This window comes from Sipha flava, unplaced genomic scaffold, assembly GCF_003268045.1.
Source record: "Sipha flava isolate LNK unplaced genomic scaffold, YSA_version1 516_pilon_pilon, whole genome shotgun sequence".
NCBI classification, from domain to species: Eukaryota; Metazoa; Arthropoda; class Insecta; order Hemiptera; family Aphididae; genus Sipha; species Sipha flava.
In genome coordinates this window covers 68661-89753 of record NW_020273459.1, presented here as the reverse complement: position 1 = coordinate 89753, position 21093 = coordinate 68661, and the positions used below count along the sequence as shown (strand labels likewise).

General features: G+C 24.2%; 1 protein-coding gene across 7 annotated transcripts in view; it reads left to right on the top strand.

The window, feature by feature from the left end:
• Nucleotides 1-21093, top strand: part of LOC112690668 (transient receptor potential cation channel subfamily A member 1) — a 43774-nt gene that overhangs the window by 1612 nt on the left and 21069 nt on the right. For 5 of the 7 annotated variants that reach the window (XM_025564721.1, XM_025564720.1, XM_025564722.1 and 2 more), the window contains 2 exons: nt 3463-3642; nt 16897-17053. In XM_025564721.1, the coding sequence (XP_025420506.1) occupies nt 3463-3642; nt 16897-17053 (337 nt within the window). Of the gene's footprint in view, nt 1-3462; nt 3643-9548; nt 9687-10042; nt 10189-16896; nt 17054-21093 lie in introns of those variants that run through there. The other 2 variants (XM_025564724.1, XM_025564723.1) reach the window with 2 other exon arrangements.

Genomic DNA, 21093 nt, shown 5'->3' with positions numbered 1-21093 from the left:
TTTTTTTTTTTTTTTTTTTTTTTTTTTTTTTTTTTTTTTTTATTGAATTTCTGAAGTTTAAATAAGCTTTAAATAATGAAAATTTCATTAATAATACAGAATCTGACGAAACTTAATAGGTTTAACTATCACTAGAAGTATTTTAAACAAAAATACAATAAAATGATAAAAAAATTTCTTTGCAATGTTATTTTTATATGGTTTGAATTATTTGTATTTTTTAATATGAAATAGTATTTGTAAATATATTACGCTAAAAATATTTTAAATCATAAACTAACACTATCAATTATTACCAAACAAATGTTTTCATAAAAGAATATAAAATATAAAGTTTTTCTTTTTGTACCTAAACTTAATACAAGACAATGAAAATTTCTTTGATTATTAATGTTAAAATGAATGTTATTTTATTGCTTATAATGTAACATGAAATAAAAGGATTTGAGAAATTTAGGTAATACTAATTTACATTGTTAGGTTAGTAAATTAAAGTATAGTAAACCTAAAGTTTTAATTTTAATTTGTCAAAAACATAGTGAACCTGAGGCCGAAAAATTTGTATTTTCTCGTTATTGATTTACACAAATGAAAACATTATTTAAATGAAAAATATGTATTGTTATAATACAGCAAAAACTTTTCTTATAATTAATATTCAATTCCTTTTTTTTAAGTAAGTGCCTAATAATATTAAATGAAATAAGTAATTTACAATGATTTCCCATGAGTAACTATTTTGATAACAAACATGCAACTAAATTGATAATTTATTTATATTATATTGATTTTCATTATAAATGTTGGTAGTTGACTTATTATTAATTTTTAAACTAAATATTTTAAATTAAACTAATATTGCTTCATTTGTATTTATATAAACTGTATAGTAGTAAATCAACGTTGATTTTATTCGAGATATGTCACTCTATATAAAGTATGCATAATGCGAAAAAACAAGTTTACATTTAGTAGAGGAGGGTTGGTAATGAGTTAGTGGTCTAAGCCCCTTAATACTTCCCCTTATTGGGTTAAATTTAACTCTTACTCTTCCTTACAAAATTACTTACTCCTGTATTTTGACCTCCTATATTTATTTTCTTGTAGATTACAATTACAGTTTACAGTATATCTATGTACAATATGGATCGTAATCTTTGTACTAATAGAATTATTTTATTAAAACTAATAGTTTACATATTTATAATCTACTACCAATTGAAGTTCTCTTTTACGCGATTGCGTTGTACTTCTTTGGTACGTCAGTAGAGGTTAGATTTTTTCGGTGGTATTAAAATAAAATAGGAATCATAAAATGAGAAGCAATCAAATAATACTTATATGTTTTTAAACGTTTTTGGTAGTATAGATTACCAAAGTAAAAATTAAAACATTAATAAACTAACTCCACTTCTATATGTTAGAAACTTATAGAACTTACACTTAATTACAACTCTTTGTCCTGTAATAAGTTTTTAATTTGTAAAAATAATCAAGAATTTAAAAATCCTATAATATAATTTGGATGAATTCACACACATGGAATTTAATATTATCGAGTGTAAAATAATATTAATATTATTGAATTTATAATATATAATAAAATTAATAGGTAATAAAAATTTTAATAATATAAAATATTATTCTCCATTCATATATATATATATATATAGAGTATAATATCGATTTTGGAGTCTAATTCGGACACAAACCATCAAACATGTAATTTTAACATATAAGGTATTAAGATGTTTTAAAATAAGAATAAACATTTTGGAGGGGGGTCTGAACCCTAAGCCTCGTCCCATGACTATGGTCTTGACAGCAGCGTAGCTAGGGGTGGTGCAGCCGGTGTGACGTACTGGGTCCCCCGTGGATTAGGGGCCCCAATTCAATAAAAAATTTAATAATTGAAAATTGCTTATCTACTTACAGTAGAATATAAAACACCGGTAAGCACTTATCCTGATGTTTGAACTATATGTGTCATGTACCTTACAATTCCAGTAACAGTTGCAAATGCAGAGAGGTCTTTTTCATAATTAAAACTTATTAAAACTTACTTGAGAAAATCAAAGCCAAGGATAGTTAACTGGATTGGCTCTGTTATCAATTTAAATCGAAAAACTAAGAAAATCTATCTCAATGAAGTTATCATTATTTTTAGTGAGAAGCAGGCCAGAAAGGAGGGATTTAAAATTTTAAGTTTTAATAAATAACTTTTGAATATATATGAAATAGTATTTGTTTATTACGCAGAATAAAACTCCAGTATTATATAAAGTAACATGTATACTAATTTATAATTTTATTTTTATCCATACTATTTAAATGCATGAACATAATCTTATTTGTTAATTGAATGTAATGTTTAAATAATATTTTAGTAGGTTTGGTAAAATTGGTAAATACTAAATAAGTTTGTACCTAATATTGCTTCACTTGCCTATCATGTATTGGGGTCTCCACAAGTCTAGCTACACCGCTTGACCTGTGCATTGTAGATTTTTGCTCGTAGAGTTATTCTGGGTAGAGCACTTTACAAGTAGTCTATATTCTTACACAGTATTTAGAGTACTCAAGCTATTGTTGCTCTACGTTCTAGCTAGATCAATTAGAGTAAATACTGATATACAATATATACGGAAATAAAACTACAATTAAATCTATTCGCCTAGTTAAATAGATCAAGTAGAGCACGATCATTTGTTTTTTATAATTTACTTTATATAGAGTGTCTTAAAAACAAAGCAATATTTAAAGCTGCTATAAATTAAATTTATTTCTTTAAAAAAAAAACATAACAATTATATTATATTCTTCAAAAGAAATTAACAGTTAACATTTTTTTAACAGTGAAAAACAATATCGGACATATGGCCCTCCCTATTAGCCTACAGGCGATTATTCTTTTTATAAAATATATCATCACTGGATAACACATTGCCCTATCAAGTTTATTGAGGACACGACAAATGACTTGCTTAAATTCCAAGAAATTTCGAACTTTGTTCTGATAAACTCGTGATTAAGTGTATTCCTATTAGAAAAAATCACACGACGTTAAGTCGTATGATCGAGGTGAATAGCTTTGGTCTCCACACAACGAGATTAGTCTATCCAGGAACTTCTCACGCAGCAGAGTGATTGTTTTTTAATTTTTTTTCATACTTAAACCCCAAACCGAATTGAGCTAGTAATTTTTTTTATAAAATTAATTTAACAATTTTTATCTCGAAACTAGTAATTTATAATTATAATTTCCATGTATTACTATAACCAAATATTTAAGTTATACATTTTAATATATAATATAGTTATAATGTATAACTAATATTTTGTTTAACTATTTTATTTATAAATCTGAAATATTCTACAAATTCTTATATATTTTTAAACTTCACTTTTAACATACACTAGTAAAAATATTTTTTGAATTCATACCTTCTATTTTGCTTGTAGAAACACAGATTGTGGCAGCTTATTCAAATGAGAAGAATTCACGAAAGTAAAGTCGGTGGTACTGCCCGGATGTTGTCGTCAAATGAAAAACTTTGTCTCTCACCATTAATTTTTCGTCAGAGTTCTACCGTTGACGGTGACGTGTGTTTATTAACAGATAGTCCTTATAGAATTTTAAGGGTAAGTACATCATTATAAATGATTTTGATTAAATAAAATATCCTGTCATTAAAATTTTGTATGAACTATAGTCATACATGGTATTTTATTATAGAATAGAGTGACTAGACGTCCCGTTTATAACGGGATAGTTACTTTTTTTATTATCACGTCCCGCTGTCCCTACAAAATTCGAATGGGACGCTTTTCGTCCCATTTTTAGAAGATTATCCCGTTATTTCCATATTATTTAAAGACTATAATAGTTTTGATATGCTACATTGTGTTGTTTGATGAATAATTAAAAGAAAATATTGTATTGTCTAGGTTATTTTACTGAAAAAAGGGTAAATTAAAAAGAAAATAATTGGTTATGATATGACAGAGATTTGGACTTTTACTCTTGAGATTTGTGTGAATATGTGTGAATGTATATGGATGAGGGGTTTTTTTTGAAGGGGGGAGAAAACAGCTGTCCTGTTTTTTTATTTTCTTAACATGGTCATCCTATTATAGAATTCAAACGATTTAAATGATTTAAAGAAAATTATCATCGTCTGAAGCCATCCCATAGTCTCATATATTTTATCCATACTTTACTTAGTTCTTTATTGAAAAATGGTGTACTCAAAATAAACATTGCTTAAAAGTGTTTATTAAATATTGTTTATTTTTAAATATGTATAGAAATTTGAAAGTATGCTTGTACACGTGATTTTATTCATTTTTTATATGGAATAAACTAAATTTTAATAATAATTTTTACTTTGATTTTTGATTTAGTTATGATGGTAGAATATTAGGTATAATTGATTTATTCAATTTATTAAATTAAAAGTATGTTATAAACAACTATTTTTTATAAGTCTTAATTTTTTAATAATAAAGTTGAGTCTTTTGGTTCCATAGGCACAACTAGAACTCTATTTATGGTTGGGCTACATTTTAGTGATATCAGCGATCCTTGGAGGCTTTGCCCTTACACCACTATTATTGATTATTGAAATTAACATATTTTTATTTCTATTTCTTAGGAGTTCTTACCTTTAATAGTTAATAGTTGTTTTCGAAGTAAAATGTTTTCATTTACATAAATGAATATAAATTTTAATAGAAAGTGTTACGGAATATTAAAAGATAATGTCCACGCACAAATAAAAATTTTTGAACTAATGTTACTTTTTATGTATGGAATTAAAAGAAAATACAATTGTTCTATTAATTAAAGAAGTCTCTGAAGGTTCTATCATATAAATGCTCTGAATCAAGGCTGCTTGTTACCTGAGTAAGCCTTACATGCATCAGTTTATAATATGTCTCACTGTTTCGTCACTACATATACTTACACATATATTTATTAAAATATAACATAAGATATAAATATATAATTGATAAAATACACAATTCAAACTATTAAATGTTCATTAAAAAGCTTAGTTAAATTAACATTCCTTTTTTGCAAATTTTTTACTTTATCATTCACATTTAGTTTGTTAGTTTTATCTCTTTCTCTATTTAAAATAGATGAAAATGTAAAAAGATCTTGTGCCATGGAGGATTTTAGTCCAATTTAATTAAATATATTATTAATAATTAAATTAATTTTTCATTCATTTCATTGAAGAGAATGATCTTTCACAAGTGGCTGTTATCAGGAACTAAAGTACTAAAATTAAATTGGATTTTTTTGAGACTATTGAACTAACATTTCCTTTATTTAGTAGTTTTCTTGTCCAACATAGGATTTTTTGATTTGCTGTCTGCCCCGTTTCACACACAACAGTTTCACCCGTACAAATTTTAACCATACGGATTTTAATTAGCAGTAAACATATGAAAGTAATTGCGGCTTTCACACGGTGGACGGATTTTTTCAGTGTGGTCACCGTGATACAGCTGTGTCAAAGACTGAAAAGTATGGCGCCATACCGTCGCCGTCTTATCAGTGGCCTACTGGTTTACTACGTGATTTATGGTACGCTTTCACAAAAGACAATTTTTATTTGTCTGCCGTCCGTTGTAAAAACTGCTTGTAGTCGCTTTTTGTAATAAAATGACATGGATATTGACATAGAAATGTTAATCTCTGCTGTGGTATGAAGATCTATTTTATAGTATAAGTCTTAAGATCTTCACAAAGATAGAAATGGTTCCAAAAATGTTTGGGAAGAAGTGTATATTCATTAATTAGGTGTACTTAGTAAATAAGATTATTACGTCATTTTCTGTGTAATCACAAACGACGATACAAAAGTCACATAGCATGGTACATTTTGATTCATGTTGAAAATTAAATGAATTAAAAGTTTAAAAATAAAATATAACCAAACGTAAAAGAATCTAGGAAAAAAACCGTCGTATGTGAAAATAACGTCTGTTTAGACAAAAAGCCTGCGGATTGCAATCGTACGGACGAAACCATTGTGTGTGAAACGGGCCTTAAACAATAAAATAGATGAATAATATTGAATTTATAATACTGTTATAATGTAATTATTTGTAATGGTGCTAATAATTTATGAGTCTTGTATAGTCGAAATTAAATGGTTACTGTAGTTTTGAACCAAACAGTCTTAAGATTTCTGATAAATACTATTTAAAATAAACACTGATTTTTATTAATAGTATAAATTCCGTCCTGGCGTATAGTCACTGAAAGACTTGAATGCAGTACTTGATTTGGGAAAACAGTAGTAGAGGTACTTCTGTTATTTAGTAAAGTTTTTAAATTTAAAATTAAGTTAAAAGACATACTGAATTTCAAATAATTAACATTTTTAAAATATTATTATATATGTTTCAATAAATTGACTGTTGTTGATTACAAGGTATGGAAACTAATTGGGATTTATCCATTCAGCTATAATTAAATTTTAAAATTGTTGTACTCTTTGCTTAAGGTTTCACGCTAAAAACTTGCCCAACCACGTTAGGTGGGCAATTAGAATTATTCTTCGTTATATAACTTAGTTAATGTTTTTCATTATTTTACTATAAATTAATTAATTAAATGTTAAACGTCACTTAGATATTTAAGAAATCTAACAAGTGTACACACTTTTAAATGTACCTAAAGCATTTGTCATGGTTTATTTATAACCATGTTCTTGAAATGAATAATTTATTTCATTTTAATTAATTTTTTTATTTTTAATAAATTATATATTTATTTTTATAGAAATATCTTACATAAAATAAGCCTTAAACTTATTTTACAATTATATTAATAAAATTAAAACTAAAATCGACTAAGTACAGGTTTTTTAGTGAAACGAAAGAGTTCAGTGTCTTTAAATTATAAGATTAGGTTAAGTTAGACTATAAATTATGAAATCTATTTCTTTCATTGTTACTTAATATTTTTTTGAACTTAGTGTTTTCATAGTTTTGTAAAAATAATGATTTGAGATGATCCATTAAAAAATTGAAAGTGGTTGAACTCTAAAAGGAATATCTAATAAAGTATACGTATCTAATGAATTTTTTAATTTTATATATTTTAAAAATATTCAATACAGCCAAAATATAATAACATTTTTTTTAAATAAATATTATTTAAATTTATTAAAAAATTTAACAAATAAATAAAATCAACAAATTCAAGTAGAAAAATCGGAAAATAAAAATAAAGATGAATATAAATATTCAATAATCATAAAATAATATTAAATTTAGGATTATGAAATTCATATAATAAGTATATAAGATAAGTAAGATATTATTTAATCGTATTTATTTGACTAGTAAATAATTAAATATGTATACATTTTATAAACTATTTTATAAGTGTTAAATTCTTGATTTAATAAAAATACTCTAGATGTTTATTTGTTTTTGAAGAAGTGAAATTACAGTATTTTTCCCTTCGAGTCAAAACTTTTCTGAACAATTAAAAGTTTTTTTTATCATTTTTACAGGATAGCACATTTGTTTAGGTATATTAAGATAGTGCTCATGCTAAATATATTATTGATTCTATTAATTATTTCCATATTCAATCTTATCAATATTACATTTATCACCTTTGTAAAATATAGTAATAGTATTTTTAAACCATATGTTTGATAATAATAAGTAATTAGAAATGAAATGTTAGGTTAGGTTAGGTTTTTAACGTAATAGTTCAAAAAATATTTATGTTCATTTTTATAACTTATTGAATTTAGTTTTTTATTTAAAAAAAAAGTTTAAATATCCGCGTAATGAGATACACACTTTTAAATTGACTTAGAAATTTCTCAGAACACCACAAAAGAGTTTTAAAAATGTGCTACTAAAGTATCATCTTAGTTTTTAAATCATTGAGCTGCTTGCAATTTTAGATTTAATCTCTTTTAAGAAAAATTTAAAAGAAGATAGAGTATAACTTATCAATTATTATTATAAAAATAAAAATATTACATGTTTCCTTAAAATATGAAATAAATATAATTTTGGTTACTAACATTTTTATTTTATAATCTTTAGATGTAATAAATATTATTAAATATATTTTGTTTTCCCGTTTAAAGACGAATAAAATATTGATAAATATTATTTTAATAACTACAATGGAAAAAATATTTGTTAATTGAATTATATAATATTTTAAATCGAATTAAAAGTTTAATCCTAAGTTTTTAATCGTTGTAGTGTTTTAAAATTATGAAATTTTTTATTATACTCCATATAATGATCATAATATTTTATAGAAAAATCAAAGATAAAGTATTTAAAATTATTGTAATTATAAACAATAAACTGATAAATAGATTATGATAAACAGAAAACCCTTACATATTGAAACATTAAGTTTTAAATAAAAATAAATTTACCAATACACAGTAAACATTTTTTTTATAAAGTAATAATATCAATTTTTATTAAATAATGTTCATATTTTATTTTATTATTAATTTAAAAAATGGTTATTAAAACAAACTAGTCACATATAATATTATTTAGATTTATTATTTTCAGTTATTTACATAAAATATTATACAAATTATTATTTATTTTTATTATTAATAAAATTTTTAAGTATGAAAATTATAGATTAGATTTTAATTTTGTATTATCTTAGTATACATTTGTTTACGTATTTCACATATTTTTTACTAAATAATTAAAAACTAAGAAATTAAATATGTAAAATTGATTACAGGACTTTAAAATATTCCAAAACAATCCATAATAAATGTTTTTTTATATTTTATAGTTTTATATTTAATACTTGCCCACAATTTAAGTAATTTTATAATATTTTCGCAATCAAGCCCTATTTTTATTTTCACTTTGGAGCTTAAATAAAATATATGTTATTAATAAATCAAAATTTTTTATAAGAATTTCTTATACCTATTACTTAAGTTGACTACATAATATTTTACCTACTCATTTGTGTTATCCTTTTGTTTTTTATGAAAAAAAACAAAAATATACGAACTATAATGAGGTAAATTATAAAACCAATAATGGATTAGTAATCAAGTTAATGGAGTTTGCGAAAAAAATAAAAAGATATTCTGATTTTATATTTTTAGTCAAATTCTATACGATTTCGTAATAAACGTCAGTTTTAGACATAAATGTAATTATATTCATGAAAATATTTTATTTCGTTATCGAATTGTAATAAACGAACACGAAATATAGTTTCAGTACAATTCCAAGTGTGCATTGTTCACGTAAGTAATACAATTCATGATATTAAAAATTTAGTTTACCTATTCAAACTAAAAAAATGTCAATTTTTAAAATACCGTTTATTATATGTAATCTACGTTAATTTAAACCAATCATTTTTATTTCATATCTTATAAAACCACCCCATGTTATAAAATCTCTTTTAAATCTTTAATCACGTCTAGAGGTCGTTACAGCAACCACTGCTCACGTTATACACCTTTTTTCACGTTTGGTATTCAGTACTTACACACATCTATGGTAGTACGGTCTCACATAATTTATGTTCGATTTGATTATTCGAAATTACCGAGGAAAGTATTACAATATTGATTAGTGATATTTTAAATTTAATTCTATGGATGTTTCAATTTGATATTTCAATTACTGATTTTCCAATCGTAAGTTGACAACTAAATTATGTACTTATAGAAAAAAAGTCTTATTTATCGTTTTAAATGAAATAATATTTTATGACATGTTATAAAAAAAATAAAGATCAAATATATGAATTTTTATATTTCTATTACTTATAAATTTAATAAAAGAAAACAATTTGCTTTACGTATTTTGGATATTAATGTTACTGATAATATGCTGTTTCAATTCCATGCTTTAAAATATTTAAAAAATATTAATTTCATTCGTAAGTAAATTTATGCTTGTCCGCTATTAATATCTTATTTTAATAATTGATTAATTCGGTCGGAAGTTCTCCCATATTAAGTAATGTATACTCATGTGATTTTTGGATCAGTGTTGAATCTGGCTCTTTTCTCGAAACTCATCAACATCCATTCGGATATGATGACTATATCACCTATGAAGATTGTCAGGAATTGGCGTAAAGTATTTTACGGTTGTCAAGCTATTAAGAAATTATCCTCTGAAGAACTTGTTAAGGTAAGAATAATAAATGAACTTAGGACTATATTAAAAAAATAATGTCCAAATATTTAGTTGGAATATATTATTAGTTTTCATTAGTGTTTATTACATGTCCACTGTGTATTAATAAATACATATTTTGAAAAATATTGAATAAATATTCGTAAATATTTTGATGAGTAGTCTTTATTAATCATCATTTTATAATATTTAGTAGTAATTATATAATATTTAAGATTAAAAAAATATAAAAATAAAAATACATATGTGATATTATTTATTTTTATTATACCTAAATGGTTATATTTACAAATTATTATAGGTACATTACTTTATAATATAAAATGTATGATTTTAATTTTTAAATTATTGATTAAAATGTTTTTATCGATTAATTTAAAGTAATTTAAATGTTGGCAAAAGTCAATTTATAGACTTAAACTAGGATATAAAAAGTGAAACGTATGTATCAATATAAAAATATAATTTGATATTGTTGACGTATTTGTAAACAAATACCATTGGTTGAATTTTGTTTCCACTGAGGAGCAAATATCATGATATAATCCATCACCATTAATAATAATAACTATGTATATTCAAAATATTCATTTCATACCTATACACCTTATACATTTCTATATATTTTTTACATATATATATTTTTTATACATTTCTATTTTTAAATTAGTGTATACATTTTCCTTATATGCACACAAATTATCACTTAAGATAAGTAATTTTATTTTATTTTTACCTTGGTCATAAGCGTTACAATAATGCAATAAAAAATAGAGCTAAGTATTGAAATAGTGATTTTTTTTAAATTTCATAGTAGAACTATTATTTTCTTAATTATGACAAAAAATTAAAACTGAATTTATGAAGTTTGAAAAATAAAAAGTATAAACTATAATTTAGTGTGTATACAATTTTATTTTAAAATATTTACAGAGAGTTCTATAACTATATTTAACGGTTTAGTTATATGAATTTAAAGAAGGTTTTTTCACTTAAATCCTTCACAAATTTTAAATTATTTATATTTAATATATTTTTAATAATCAAACAGTAAAATTTAAAATTTAAATTTTTAATTTAATAATATTATAATATTAATAAGTTTTAGTAAAATCATAAAATTATATTGACAAATAATTAATAAATGTTGTCTTTAAATTGAAAGGTAATAATAATTTACAGTATTGAAAAGTATTTGAGTAATAGTATTCGAATATATGGATTCAAATACGTTATTAAAATAATTTATGAAGAAAATTATGAACTCTAAGGATGTTAAATGCTTTCTTGGAGTATCATGTATCTGAAATAAAAAAACCTGTTAAATATTTTTTATCACGCAATTAAATTAACACACATTAATCACATATATTTAAATTTTATTATAACTAACCTTTTATTTTTGGTTTATGTTCTTAGTACTATAGTTAATACACCCTTACGATGTTAATTATTAGAGTCATTTGGAAGTAATTATGTTCAAAAATGTAATTCAAAGTATTTATACGTATATATATATATATATATATATATATTTCCTCTAAATATGTGTATTTAAATTCAAACACCTAAACTATTAAAACAAATTTAAAATATCTGTAAAACCATATTATTTTTATTAAATTTAAAATAAAAACGTTCATAAAAATGATACACATACGAGTACATGTATTCAATGATAAATAACATGTTATATTTTTATTTATTTAGATGAAAGGCTAAAATTGAATTATACTTAAAAACATAATTCAATTTCAGTAGAAAGAAGTTTGTAAATATATATGTACGTCAACAATTTTTAATCGACAAAATTTTTTTTCATTTTATAGCATTCCTTTTAGTCTTAACAACAATACCATTAAAATATTTTAAGTATTAACTTCAATTGATTTTAAATAATTTATTTTTATATTTATTAAAAAAAAGTTCCTAGTTTTCGCTATTTTCATTTAGGATGTAACATACATTTTTTTTCGTAATATGCAATTATAGTATAAAGTTACTAGTCAATTATTCTAGTTCACAATAAAATCTTACATATTAACAGTTTTAGTTTCCACTCCCTCCCTTTTTGTTATTGTTTTCCGTAATTTGATTCTAATCATACCATGTTTTGGGGATCACCTCTCTCGAGCTAAATAAATTTAATTAATCCCAAGTCTAATATAATAAATGTAATGTGGATTTCGTATTTGAGGTTTTATGAAGAAAACATTATACTATTTTTCACTACTCATGGCCACTTTTACAATAACATATGTTGATTTCAGGGGCGTATTTTAAGGGGGGCGAAAGGGCGATTTCCTCCTCTGAATCCGTATTTAAGGAATCGATTATACGAGTATGTGAAATACACATTACAAATTTTTTTAATGTGAATCATTTTATAACGAAATCAAATTTGGGCTTTTTGTCAGGTCCATACTTGTGAATCAAATAAAACACAAGCGTAATTTTCAAAACACAAACAGGTGTTAAAAAAGAACTACACAAAAGTCGATTCTAAGTGGATCCGACATTAGATTAAAAAAATACCACAAATATTAAGGATTTACCCGATTTAAATACTACCAAAATTTGACTTGTAAATTTTGAGCCTGAATTAAAGAAAAAATTTGAGTTCCCCACCTAAAAGTAAGTCTAAATACACCACTGGTAGATTTTGTCATTATCCTAAGTGTGCTTATGTATATACATAGTGTTCCTTTATCTTTACGGGTTTTTCGGTTATTTTTTCCAAAGATGTTAAATGTATCTCTACGATTGATAATATGTATTGTTCAATAAACACCTTGAATTCCAAGCTTATTTCTTATCATGACTTATTTGACTATTGGATTAATCAAATATTTTACTACTATAGCACCGATTTCGACTTCAAACCAGTTTTTCTTAGTTTACATGCTATCTATGAATTAGTTGTTGTAAATTATATAACAATTGTTTTCTTTCTTTTTTATTTCTTTACTTAATGACTAATGATTTATAATTTTTCATATACTCAAAAGTGCTATATTGGTATTGTCACTAACGGCAGAGTGGTTGGTTTTGAACTCCTAATTTTCAGTCAACAGGTTTTATATTAAGTCACATTCTTCATTTTCTTTGTATTTACGGTGGTAAAATTGTAATTGAATTTAACAATTCCGGTTCACTTAGTGGTTTCTTAAGTCAAGTATACCTTATATGTATATTAATGTATAATATTCAATGCCTTAGTATTTTTGCTGACACACGGAATATATCGAGCATTTTATTCACCCTACAAAGCAACAAGTATAAAGTATTGTATCTGCCTGGTTCAAGATACACCATTCAGATGTTTTCCTAGTGTAAGGTTTTTTTTTTTATTGCTTGGTTGGATTGGTAGTTATTGTGAAACTTTTAAATGTTGTTGATAACACCGTTAAAATAATTTACATATCTATAAAAATAAAATACTACCTTGTTATGATATAAATAACATTAATATGTACTTATGGACTCTAAAATTGTCGACTTTGTGATTTGATATTTTACCTACTTTATTTAAGTTTTAACGTTATTTATAAAACAAACATTTTCATAATTATAATAAATAAAAAAATAGAGAATTTAGATTTTTGTATTTTTTTGTTATTTTAAAATTTTTTCCAGTATAAAAAAATAATAAATAACTCAATTTAAACATAATATCTATCATATATTACAACCCATTTTTAAAATAGTCAAGTTTTCCAACAATATTTCACTGTTTAATGATTTTAGTAATATGTTTTTAATTAAATATTTTTATATCCAAATATATTTGATTTTCGATTTTTATCAGTACACTTTTTTGGAATTAACAAACAATCGATGTTACTCACTAATAAACTCGCATTAAATATTATTATGGATTGCTTTTTCAATCCGTTACATATTTTCCTAAATTTAACTCTTATCTTTACAATAAAGTTAACACTTCTTTTAGTTGTTTTAATAAAAAATTGCCAGAATTTAGTAATCAACTACCTACATAATGTTAATATCTTCATATTTGATTTTAAACGTGTCCAGTTAAATTTATTTTATCTTAAACCCGATGGTTAATTGTTGATGAATATTAATGATAATCATAATAAATTCAAAATAAATATATATAGTAATAATTTTATTTAAACAATCACAAAAATATTTTTTAATGTTGAAACAATATTATATTCTGTTTTAACGATATTAATGATAGATAAAACCACAACTCTGCTTATTTTTATGAGCAACTAATAAACAAAAGTAATGCAAATCAACGTGATTAAAGGAAATTAAAAAATAATTGATCATTTGATCACATTTCATGATATTGTTATGAGAAAATATTACCCCACTTTAAGTTATACTTTTTGAAGGTTTTCTATTTACATGATTTACATCATGTACGTGAAAGAACTAATCACATGTGAAATATAATTCATTATTAAACAATCAATAAATAATGCAACAACCTCAAGTATTATCAAGAAAACATTGAATTCAGAATTATTGAAAAAAATATATAAATAAAAATGTTTTTTTGTTTTTCAATCAGGAGATTGATTTTTAACAAATTTCTTCACAATATATATTTCCGCCATTTTTTCCTGTAATTTGCAATGATTTTGAGCTCCTTGTAAGAAGTGACTAATGTATCCTACATTATTTGGCTAGTGTATTTCATTTTAGGTTTTCCTCTTGATCGTGTTCCTTCTATCATTCCTCCAATTATTTAAACTATGTAATTTATTCCCATGTCTCAATGTGTATCTTCTGCCATATCTTTCTCTTTGAAGTATCTATTAATAGTTGTTTTCAGGACTTCTTCCTTTGTTCTTCACTTAGTCTAACTTATTTTTTGCATTTTTTTCCAACAACACATTTCTAGAGCTTCCAACATAAATAAAAAAGTAATATAATATATATATATTATTATTATTATTATTATTATTATTATAGTATAACAGCTACAATAGACAAAAAAAGAACAAATCATAATTAATTGAAGTTATCTAAGAAAAATATACGAGATTCAAAGATAACATATTCATTGAAAGTTCCAATTTGGAACTAATATCCCACAATATTAAAATAAGAAATAAAGTTATGTTTATTAAATTATTATATATTATAATTTATTAAATATTCCTACCAATATGTTTTGTTAAGATAGAGCCCTATAATATTGTAGGCCCCAATGAAATACAGGTCTATGCACGCTTTTGGGTAAAACAAAGTATTAAATTCATTAAGTATAATTCAGGGAAACCTTATTGATTTAATTGCATAATTCACAAGTCTTTGATATCAAATACTATATAAGAGCAATGTATTTTATTATTTTTGTTCCAATAACGCTCTTGATTTTTAATTTATACTTATTCGAGTTAATAATAGCCAATATCCGAGGAAAACCCGTGCATGCGTGTTTGTGTGTAATTTAATTTCTATGTATTACTTGTGAATTACAATGTGATTATATAAATATAAATTACATTTTTAAATATATAAAAATTAAGATATTGTAATAAAAAAACGAACTATTATTTATACATAATAACAAATATTTTTGATATTCGATTAAAAAAAAATTACAAAATAATTTTATATTTGTGTATCAATTATCAATTCCTAATAAATATTTTTTATGATCTATTTATGATTTATTATAAATCTTAAATATTTTTCTTATTCTCATAATTTTGTAATTTCTAATTAAATCACACCTCCCGAGGCACTACTTAAATGGTTTTCTATGTAATTTATATGTTTTCTAGTGATGATTTCAGACCTCAATGACTTTGTAATTAATTCAACATTATAGCTTTAAAATTTAAGAATTTTCATGAAATTAGTGGATTCATTTTAGTCTTATATAACATATAAGATTTATAGAATAATTTATTGTCAATATAAATTTAAAAATATAATACCTAACTTTAGAAGTGTATTACTTAGAAAATTGTACCCAACATTGCCAATTTTTATATTTATATTTTATTGGACTTTTGCCCTCTAAATAAATAAACAAATAAATTAAATAAAATATTCTTCTTTTAAATGCAATATTTTCAATTCCTCTTGAAGAAAAAATCAAATTAATAATTGTAAAAAATAATGTTATATTTAATACATATTAATTTTAATAATTTTTTCATTGTTTTATATTATTACTTGAAATTCATTTAAAAAATGATATCGTTATTCGTTTCACGATTATAAAAATATATTTTCGATATAATGCTTGGTAAAAAGGTACAATAATCCACTTCAATAAGCAAATGGTTGTATAATCGTTGTAGAAATTATAATATAATATATATATTACATTTGATTACTAATTCTCTTTCTAGACTGATTTATTCATGATAAAAAATTATGAGTACGAAAAATAGAATTTATTCATATATTTGTAATTTACAATTAATATGATACTTATGCGTGTTGATTAAATGAACTACAAAAATGTATTGGACATTTTCATGAGTGCCATTTGGGTTAGGTATATTTTAGACACCAAGTAGAGATTGATACATTGAGATTTAATTATCGCAATATTCTAAAATGTTTATTTATTTAAATATTTATTTTTACGGTATGTATTTTTATCAGAGATCAAATTCAAAGAGTATACAAATGTAATATTGGCGTTGTGATTAAAATTGATTATCATTATAATGATAATGTAAACGTTTAAAACAAATCTTTCAGGCGGCCGAGAGTGGTAACTTGGATGATTTCAATCGTCTTTTCGTAGCAGAACCTGCCCGTCTTGAGGTGAGAGATTCAAAAGGTCGAGCGGCCGTACATCAAGCAGCTGCCCGAAATAAATTAAATATATTGCAATTCATCAGAAACCACGGAGGAGGTAAATATTATTCGCATCGTTTAATTTAAATACGCAAAACGCATGTGTCCTTCAGACTGCATATGCGGATTAGAACAAACAATGATGTAGTACTTAAGAAACGAATTTGATGAAATTAACCATCGAAAATATTGAACATCTTTCCATCCCTTAATCGCCACTTTTTATTTTACGCTCACATTATACAGTTATATGCCCGTGTACATGATGTTCGGACAATTTTCCATCAGTACCCTTGTACAATAACTTTTAATTTTTAGTTTTCCGGAATTACGTATTTATTTTTTAAATTTATGTTTTCTTTGCATTGTAACTGAAACGCATTGCGTTCAATACATTTCATTTTAAACGCGTTTCTAAAACAGTAGAACAAGCGTCCTAATTTATAATGAATCGATGAACCACCATTAAGGATTAAATTCTTCGAAGGTTTACGATGAGGTATCGTATTAATCGGGGTGGCAACTATTGGTTTTTTAATTGAAACGTTAACAACAAAGAATATATTGTATTTGTTGTAACTAATAAACGATATCTGGAGACAAAGTATTGAGTTTTAAATAACTGCGGGTATTATTGACACCATCAAGGCCGGCTTTAAATGCGATCGACGGTACAAAGCACTAAATCAGAAGGGCATGTGAGAGGTTTTAGAGGGAATATCAAAATATCATAGGGACATGGATACATGGGCATAGGTAAGAAATATTTTCGGAGAGAGTTTTGGTCTAGATTTATATTAGTACCATAAAACGTTAAAATTAAATATGAATTATTTAATACAATTGAATACCAATACAATATGTTGTCCATATAAATTACAAATTTAAAAATATAAAAAAAATTATAAGATAAAACCTTGTTTTCTTAGTTGAAGTTTAAAAATATTGATTACTTCTTCCGGGTCAATATTAAAATCGATTTTAATGGATACAACAGCTTTAGAAGTTGAACTCTTGGAATTATTGGAAGATGAAGGACTGAAGCAGTTCAAATACAGTTGTCATTCCTTGTTGGAATTTTAGAAACATGTGCCTGTTATTAAATATCCAAAAATTATTCTTTGCGGCCCGCGGGCCGCATTCGACCCTCAAGCCTTTTTTATCTGGCGTGTTATATTTTCAAATTACACCATACCTACAATATTAAAATCTATCGTCTATACTCTATCTTACCGATATAATAATTGTTATCTAGTATTAAACATTGTTAAATATCTAAATTTCATATATATGTATACGTAGAGATGTTAAAATACGGTATTTTATTTATTTTTTGTATAATTCCGTATTATACTGTATAGAACCTTGCATTACCTTAAATTATAAGGAATTTAACAAAAGTTATCACCCCGTTGTTAATTATTTTAAAATGGAATAATTGAAAAAAATGGCTAAAAGTTTAGAAAAAATTAAAAAAACACATAATACAAATATTATTCACCAAATTCACCAAATTAATATTTAGTCATGATATCGATTTGCAATTATGATATAGGTAACATACGATGTATGTAATAAATGCATATTTTTTAAATATAAATAAATAGAAAATTATACTTTATACGTTTATAGTTATATACTATCTCATTGTACCTACATATTTACAATATTTGAATATTGTAATAGTACAATAAATTGATTTTTGTCATTTTTAACACCAGAATTCTAAATTAAAACGAGTACAATAATATTGTATATTTTTAATTTTTATAATAATACTGTTATTTTTGGAGATCCATTCTATAAGTACAACTAAAAAATTAATAGTTGAGTTACTAAACATAACTAAAAATAACGCTTTCGTTTTTTTTTTTATACTGTCTGTAAAAAATAATTTTATACCATGTGTATAATGCAGTTTTATAAATAAAGTTTTATACCACTATATAGTACAAACTCGCATGAATATGTAAACGTATAACTTTCAAACTAACTTAGCTGTTTGTACCAAATTATCTAACTATATCAGTTTATTCGTATCACATCTGTCGTGTGTGTTGAATTTATTATTTCGATGTACATAAATTTTAATTAAAATTCATATTTTGAATGATTTTTTTTTCTATGCTTTGGCCCGCTGGATTTTAATTTTCTAAAAATTTGCCCTTTAGTAACTTTCAGTTGCTCATCTTTGGTATAAATTAACCTTAAAGGTTCATGAATAGATATTCATGTGTAATGTACTAATGTGTTTGTATTCTTGTACAATAAAGTATACGTAAAGTATTTATTTTGTTGTGTATAATTTTAAGTAACACCCCCCTTTTGAAATAGCTAGCTACACGACTGGCGCTGAAAGAGCTAAAAATGGCCCTAAATACAATATTTATCATGTACACTCGTATGGTTCGCATAATATAAGATCTTGCTCTTAGTGTTTAGGCATTGCGATGTTTACTGAGATCAAATCATATAACGTTAATTATAAGCGTAGCCTTTCGTTCTTATATGCTGTTGAAACCCGTTTTCCACCTCGAATATATATATATAAGTAAGATTACTTATGAGATTTAAAGATTGTCATCACACTCAGTTGATATTGGTGAATAATTGTTTAATTGTTTTTATCGTGTATTATTTACGTATGTTATATTAACCAGGCAAATCACTTATGATTTGTGTATACTCATAACAAGGAATGGCAAAAATTATTGCCGTACAAAAGCCAATAAATTATAAAAGAATGGATATAATATGTTGTATTATAAACATCATGTATATGAAAAACATGATTGGATTAATTTAAGATTAGAATGGATTAATATAAGAAATTTTATAATTTTTTTTTTTTTTAATGGCTTGAAAGTAGCTTGAAAAGTAATCACCCATCAGAAATACTCTTAATTAAAGTTATATTTAAAAGTTCTACTAATATTTTGTCCCTGATTATAGTTAGTTTAAATCCTTTATAGATTTATAGACTAGAATCAACATTTGAACATACAAAAAAGATAACAAAACAAATTTAACAATTTAGAACTTTAGACTTAAAAGTTGCTATTGAGATTGTATTATTTGAATAACTAATGTTTTCAAAGTCGTTCAAATTATAAAAAAAAACTAAGGAAAGATTAAAATTGTATGTCAATAATCGAATGTGTATGTTTTATTTTTAACGAAAAAAAATATACTTTTATATTTTTACTAGAAATACTTAATTATCTATTTATTCATTTTTCTTTTCTAATTTATCAAAAATATATAGTTTAGTGTAACCTAAGCCTCCGAATCATATTCTGGACCCCTGAACTAAATTTTTGTCCGAACCCATTATAAAACTTTCAGTTATAAAGTGTATCATAAATTATAATAATTCAAAATTCATAAGTATATTTATAATGTCTTTATTTTTTTATTACAATCTTTTCAAAATTAAAAAAGAAAAAAGCAAGTATATTTTATAAATATTTAATATATATTTTTTTTAAGTTAAAATTTTATCATACGAGTTTTGAGCACAGCAAACTCAGTAACACCGTCGAACTTTATTGTTGAAGACAATGCATTCTTCAAAGTTAAAAGAGCAAATGAGTTTAATCTTTCTTGACTCGTTGTTGATCTTTGCCACGTCTTCAGTGAATTTCCAATTTACTGAAATACTTTTCTGTTTATGGTCCCTGTATTCCAAGTCCAACAGCCCCTCCTTTGTGAGAGCTCTATGTGTAATCTAATTATTTTCTTTTACCAATTACCGACTATACTTAAGTAACAGAAATGTTTCCAAAGTTGTACATCGAGACTATCCGTCAATTGGAAATTCCAGTCAGCATTTTAAATATGTAAATTTCCAAATTTCTCAGCAGTTGAAAGTCACTTTAAAAGGCTTATTGAAAAATACATCAAAGTCACCAATAGTTAGACATCGTCAATCACCGTTCATTTGATTGTATTAAAAGGTCGTTTGTAATTTTCCTTAGAATTATTTGATGTATTTGTTAGTTATATAATATACGTTTTTTTATCTTTAAACATTGTATTATGATATTATAACTAGGGCTGAGATTTTAATGTCCTTAATAATCGCGAAAAATAACCTTA